Source organism: Octopus bimaculoides, chromosome 3 (assembly GCF_001194135.2).
Source record: "Octopus bimaculoides isolate UCB-OBI-ISO-001 chromosome 3, ASM119413v2, whole genome shotgun sequence".
Lineage (NCBI taxonomy): Eukaryota > Metazoa > Mollusca > Cephalopoda > Octopoda > Octopodidae > Octopus > Octopus bimaculoides.
This window is the reverse complement of record NC_068983.1, coordinates 123,066,705-123,074,273: the sequence shown is the minus strand read 5'-3', so window position 1 is coordinate 123,074,273 and position 7,569 is coordinate 123,066,705. Positions and strand designations below refer to the sequence as shown.

Below are 7,569 nucleotides of genomic sequence, written 5' to 3'. Positions count from 1 at the left end.
ACAAGTACTCATATGTATATGTATATACGCACACTCATATATACGTGTATCTGTATGTATTATCATCCCTGCACACGCAAGTACATATACTTTGAATACATACATACATACATACATACATACATACATAGGTACGTACGTACGTGTACACAAATATAATTAAATGATTGTGATATTTAAGCATGAAAGAGGAATTAGACATGGATTAGTAGTTAAAATGTAGATTTATAAGGTTATTGGGATTACCTAAGGGGTATTGTGAAAATATACGGCAGTTACAATTGGAGGAATTTTGGGGATTGTTATCAGGAATGGAGGAGGTAAGATTGTCAGAGGAGAGGTTAGAGAAAGGGGGTAGAAAGATCTAAATTATTAGTATTATTAACGTTATCATTAGCATCATTGTTATTATTACTATTATTGTTATTAATTATATTATTTGTATGAGTGGTAGAGATTGCGGTGGTGTTCCGAGCAGTGTCAGTAGGATGGGTTGGGTTGTAGTTGTGGTCTAATGTAAGGGTATCATTGCTGGAGCTGTATGTGCGTTGAGCGTTCGTATGACTAGAGTTGTAATTACTAGAGTTTTGATAGTAATAGAGTAATGACTAGAGTTTTGATAGTAAAGAGGAAGCTTTTGTTTATTAGAGGCTGCTACAATAGATTTGAAGTTGGATGGGGGCAGAAGAGGATAGTTTCAGGGTGGATCAATTAAAGATAGAATGATATTTATGTTGCCGAGGGAAGTTAGAGTCTAGTATTTTAAAGAAGGATTTAGCTAAGTTCTTAACGTTAAGTGAGAAGAGGGTGTACCACAGAATAGAGCGTCCAGCGCTTTTTTAGTGTGTCTGAGAGTAGTGCTATCTATGTTTTTATATAAAGGAGTGCTATCTATATTTTTGGAGAATGGAGGTGGATGCCAAACATTGCCAGCTAGCTAGTTTATTCTGAACATGTACGCATGCGCACAGAATGGGCTCCAGTAATTTCTGTTTGGTTTTTATTATTACTGGAGCTGCGAAACCGATGATCTATCCTTAGGTCCTTTTCCTTCAAGTAGATAACCCTCCTTCCAAGTATGTGTATGCATGTAGACATTCATTATTAAGTGGTAAACTTAATATTGTTAATATTGCTTCGACTCTTTTACTTGTTTCAGTTATTTGACTGTGACCATGCTGGGGCACCGCCTTAAAGGGTTTTAGACAAACAAATCGACCCTAGAACTTTATTATTCTTTGAAGCCTAGTACTTATGCTATCAATCTCTTTTTGCCGAACCGCTAAGTTAGGGGACGTAAACATACCACTACCGGTTGTCAAGCGGTGATGGGGCGACAAACACAGACACAAAGGCACACACACATAGATATATACATGCATACACACACACATATATACGACGGGCTTCTTTCAGTTACTGTTTGCTAAATCCCATCACAAGGCTTTCGTTGATCTGAGACTATAGTAGAAAACACTTGCCCATGGTTCCACGCAGTGGGACTGAGCCCGAACCACTTGGTTGAGAAGCAAGCTTCTTACCGTACAGCCACGCTTGTGAATATTTTCACAACTAGCTATGAAAATGTTTTCATTGAATCGAAAAATGATTAGTTCCATAAATTATTCACTAAAAGTAAGAATATAACACGCTCCATTATCTGAAGCATTGAATACTTCCTTTTGTGTATGTAAGCCTAAGTTACCAACACACACACACACACACACACACACACACACACACACACACACACACACACACACACACACACACACACACACACACCCACACACCCACACAAACACGCGCGCACGCACATACATATTTTGGAGTTCCTAAAATATTTTATATACACTATCTTATCTGCAAGAAATTACTTTAAGTTTCATGCTATGAGAAAGATGTTTAGCCCCGCTGGACTAGTTCATGCAGGACCCATTTTCTCGGTGCTCTTCAGATCTGTTTATAAATATCCGCCGACAGGAAAAAATAATCTGAGAAATGCGTTATTTGGGATTGAATGTTTGTTTCGCCATTAATTGGTAACTCAGTATTTTATAACGTGAAGGTGTGATGTAAATTGAAACAGATTCTGTCATTATATTATTTACTGTTCACCGAAGTTAGAGATCCACCCACAGTGACCTGCCTTCGAAAACATTCTAGAAAACTTCCATGAATAGCGGATTTATGTCCCTTTCAGTAATACCACTGAGTCATAGAAGGTTCTGGAAGCTTTTCGTTCGCCAGTGGGAGCCATCAGTCTTTGAGGTTGTATATTGGACGAGCGATTTGTTCCTCCCTGTTCTTCGCCGAACTTCGACCTGGATGCATCGTTATTGTGGAGAGCAGCTAAATTTGTCAACGCGTGGCCTAAGCCAAAGAAATGACCTCCAGCAGCAACCGTGCGTGGCAAGTCTTTTTTTTATCCTACACGACATGTGTACGCATTACTCTTACGCTACTAGCGAACCAATTGTGGTACGAAATTCTTTCGTACATTTTCTATTACATTCCCTTCCACACAGAGCGCGACAAGGCTAAACTGTATGTAACTTTACACATTCATGTACAGCTTCACACGAAGCATATTGTTAGTGAATTCGTACTTGTTCTTGATTACATTAAATTATTTGTGAATTTTAAGTATTACACCTTTGTTATTCCGAACCTTGTAATTGTATTAACATTTAGTAACAATGGCAACTACACACTATGATTAGTGATAAGAGACCTACTACTAGAGTGATGACCACATAACCCTAAAGTAGTGACCCTGCACATTTTTCTTCACGAGGAATTCTTACCAAATTTTTGGAGTCTGGAGAACTCACTGCGTTGACTGCGACCCTGTACTAAATACCACGACTATTTTCCATCTCTTCCTACAGGAATGGTCGCCATACCTTCTAAAGTTTTCTGTCCACTAGTTCAAGTCGACATCAGATATTCTTTCTTCGTCGTTTGAAATTCTCCTCAGGGGAGATCACACGTATTTTATTTTCTCAAGTACGACTTCGCGTTCCTTTTCAGCCTTGCCTTTGTCTCACGTTCTCGCTGGAAGACGGCATCCTTGTTTTTCGCTACCGCTTGTGGAACTTTCTTTTCCGCCACATTTTCTGTACTGGTTTTGATTGGTTCGTGTTCTTCCTGCACGTGGGTTCCATATTTTGTTCCTTCACACAGCACCACCCCACTATCATAGCGATGCTCGCATGTGGCTCGCTCAACTCGAGTCTTATTTGAAGGCGAACAACATTCGATCGGTCCAGCAACAACTTCAGATAATACTTAGTGGCATTTCTTCTGCGCTCGCACTCTCTATAAAGGGCTTCATCACGGACACTCCACCTGATGCCTCCTACACATCTACAAAGACGGAAGTTCTTCGTCGAAATTCCAAATCTTCCGAAAGCCGATTCCGTATGCTCCTGGAAGACGAACATTTCGGTGAGAGGTCCCCAACGGAATTTTTGCGTTGTACCTGTGAGTTGGCTGATGGTTCCATGGAAGGAAGCTTCTTTGTAAAACAGTTATTCTTTTCTAGGCTACAGTCCAATATGCAATCGATTCTAGCCCCGACAGTGGAAAGCAGTACCATGGACCAGATAGCTACGTCGGCGGACAAGATACTGGAACTCTCCATAGGATCTTCCATGAGCGACAGGGTAGTAGCTATCGCTTCTTCTTCAACTGCCCAGGACTTTTCTACTGCTGAGTCTTCAGGTCATACAACAACCCTGAGTACGTCAGAGGTCCCTGCGTTCAGTTCTGGTCCGTATCGTGCATTCTTCGTAAGAGACATCATCTCCTCTAAGTCTTTTATGGTTGATACTGGAGCCAGCGTGAGTATTTGGCCCTTACGCTTTATTGCGGCCAAGCCTGATCTTTCCAGCATATCCTTGTATGTTGTCAACCACTCTGCCATCCGGACCTTCGGACGAATATCGTTAGCCTTGGATTTATCCCTACGTAGAGATTTCAAATGGATCTTCGTCATCGCTGATCTGCCTTATCCAATACTGGGTGCTGATTTTTTACATCCCTACTGACTATTGATAGATGTAAGAAGGCAGCGGCTTTTCGACAGTATCACCTCTCTGTCAACGCCTGCAAAGGATTCTTCTGTTGTTGTTGTGAGTCCTTCTTTCTTCGTTGCTGCCTCAGGAGACCAGTATCATGCATTGCTTGCTTCTTTTCCGGAGGTCACTAACTTGTCCTTTAGACCTACCGAGCCCGTTCACTCCACGAGACACTTCATTTCCACGAAGGGACCTCCTGTTTTTTTTCCCGTCCGCGTCGGTTGGCACCGGACAAGATCAAAGCAGCTTGAGCTCAGTTCGAACAAATGCTGCAGCTCGGACTGATTCGGACATCTACAAGCCCATGAGCGGTTCCCTTGCACATGGCTTGAAAAGGTGACGCTGATGTTCGCCCTGCAGGTGACTACAGACGCCTCAACGCTGTCACCACCCCTGACAGATATCCTCTACCTCATCTTCAGGACTTTTCCTCTGCTCTACATGGATGTATTATCTTTTCCAAGATAGATCTGGTACGCGCATACCACCAGATCCCAGTGAATCCGGAAGATATCCCCAAAACAGCTGTAACTACTCCTTTTGGTTCTTTCGAGTTTTTGTCTATACCGTTTGGCTTGCGCAATGCTGCATGTACATTCCAGCGTTTTATTGACGAAATCGTCCTTGGTATGGATTTTGTGTTCGCGTATGTGGATGACCTGCTTATCGCCAGTGCTACTGTTGAACTTTATCATCAACATTTAGCTCAACTTTTTCAGCGTTCGCAGTCCTACAAATTCAAAGTTAAGCCAGCAAGATGCGTGTTTGGCACACACACTTTAGAATTCCTGGGACACGTCATATACTGTGATGGCACCCGTCCACTTCATGCGAAAGTAGAATCAATCTAGCAGTGCCCACCTCCAAGTTCATTGCGACAGCTCTGTCATTTCATAGGCCTGATTAACTTATATGGCCGATTTATTCCAAACTGTACGGAGAAACTATTAGCTTTGACCAACCTAGGATAGAAAGAAGAACGACACAGTTGTTTCTCCAGTCGAGTTATGCGTTTTTGATACGGTGAAACCAGAACTTGCACAACTTTCTCATCTTACCCATCTTGTTCCAGGGGCAAAGCTTGTATTATATGAGCCTTTGGTCGTTGGGTGCCACCTTATCGAATACTTCTTTGTAGTAGTAGTAGTAGTTTCTGGTAAAGCACTGTAACAGCGCATCGCTGCTCCCATCATTTGTTGGTGATTCTCTGCTCCTGGTGGATGTCGCCTTTGTACCACTCAGGCGACATCACTCCAGCCCATGGGTCTGTTTTGTGTAGTCGATGCTGGTAAGGATTTTACGAAGTCTGAGTGCAAGCCCTACTTCAATCTCTTTTAGTCGCCTTTTTACGACACGCAGAGAAAATATAAGACGAGAGATTAGAAATTTTCATACAGATGATAGCTATAAGTCTTTTAGAAGAAAAGGCGTGGCTCTCAATGAGTTTATGGAAATTTTTGTAGGTGTGTGAATGTAGGTTCAAAGAAGCATCAAGATAGTCGACCTCAGGTTAGTACTAATTGTAATTTTTAGCCCTATGTTGACAAATACAGATGTGTTGTTTTCTAAAAGTATGTACTGTATGTCTATCACAGAGTTGGTACAAACTAATGTTGCGGGTAGGGAATTTAGTTTTAGTATATGGAAGCCTGGCATATATCAGTACAGTCATTGGAGCTCAAAGGGACGTCAAATAGGTCCCTTGGTTAATAATTTAAAATCCATGCCGGTTCTTTTTGAAAGAGGCGAATTCTATGTGCATGCACAACCAGTCCAATATCTATCTGATTAATACTGAATTATTTGCTGGTAAACTCCGTAGCTTTGACCAGCAACGGTCTCGATATCGTGAACTTCTACGTCCACTATGTCAAACTGTTGGAACCTATTCTTTGACTTACACTTTACTCCCTTGAACTAACTGATGACAGTGTCACTGTTTTCCCACTATGTGACATAAACAACATATATCCTGCTGAAGTTAATGAGTTACAACAACTATTTAAATACAAAGACAAAAGTAACTTACCAGTTTGTTCCAACTAGGGCGCGCAAATAAAAGACTACAGGCACCTTCTGTCTTATGCTTCTGAGAATAAGAAAACTTATTGATATGTAAGAGACAAGCATCAGGACATCTGGATATCAACCATTTCAAAGTCATCTATGCTGCCCTTCATAGTATTTGTAGAGAGCTTTCTTCAGTATGAAGCTGAAAGCTGGACGATGAAGAAGGGAGGTCAAGTTTGCCTTAAAGGTACATGCATTCACTTACTCATGAGAGATCAATACAAAACCAAAACATCTCATAGCGTACAACAATATCAAAAAGGGGATTTATGGACAAATTCCATCCATCTGTACTTTTGTTGTTCAAAGCAGAGTGAGCATTATTAGCCACTACTATGGTGTTAAACATCACACCATTTCAGATTTTGTATTTTTGAATCTTCCGCACGCAAATGACAAGGCTAAAATCGTCTTAGCCACTTGTGTGTGTGTATGTGTGTGCGGGCGCATGTGTGTGTGTGTGTGTGTGTGTGTGTGTGTGTGTGTGTGTGTGTGTGTGTGTGTGTGAGAGAGAGAGAGAGAGAGAGAGAGAGAGAGAGAGAAAAGAGAGGGAGAGAGAAAAGGAGAGCGTGTGAGTATATGTGTGTGTGTGTGTGTGTGAATGTCTGTGAGTGTTTGTACATGTATGTGAGTACGTGCGTACGTTTTTTCATCTATTTGTATGTGTTCGCATGTGTGTATATATCTTTTTCAAGACTTAATTGACAAGTAGAAATCTCTGCTTAAACCATATCAAACCATATCAAACCTGTCAACTCTGCTACAAACCAGCAACGCACAGCGACAAGGTCACAGATAAAAATTGTACATAGATAAGAAGTCGTTAAACAACTAATCTATTGCACAATCACCATATCAAAAGTTACATTACAACTGCCCAACAAACATACACTTATTTTACACCCGTGGCTTTCGCTAACCAGGGACAATAGAAAATTATAATTTTTTAAAGATTTTACTAATGCGTTGAAAACTTTGAAGCAACGACAATAACAACGAAGTTGTCAACATCAGTGAATGAAGAAACGATCATGGATCCTGAAGAAATAAAAAAAGAGATCGAAAGTAATTTTGTACAATTCTTCGGCAAAGACGGTAATGCCATGCCAGTTTATAAATATAAAGGCCATAATATACTTTACTTGGAAATGGCATCATCAGCTTTATCCAAACTAAATACGGTGAAGTTTAGACCGGATGATGTTTTGCTTTATACATATCCTGGAACAGGTGAGGTTTCATATTATTATTTTCTTAGCTAAACTGTTTGGGTAGAAAACTCATTGGACTAGCTACGCAAAGTCACGTACAATAATCCACTACGGGATATAGCTCAAGTATGTACATGTAAATGTCATGCCCCATTTAGTGACATTTATAATATATATATATATATATATATATATATATATATATA

General features: G+C 40.6%; 1 protein-coding gene across 1 annotated transcript in view; it reads left to right on the top strand.

Annotated features, from left to right (window-relative positions):
* The first annotated feature begins 6,949 nt into the window (after positions 1–6,949).
* LOC106871853 (sulfotransferase 1E1) overlaps positions 6,950–7,569 on the top strand; it is a 15,870-nt gene continuing 15,250 nt past the window's right edge. The window contains exon 1 of the mRNA XM_014918584.2: positions 6,950–7,382. Coding sequence (XP_014774070.1) covers positions 7,184–7,382 — 199 coding nt within the window. The 5' untranslated portion in view covers positions 6,950–7,183. The remainder of the gene's footprint in view (positions 7,383–7,569) is intronic.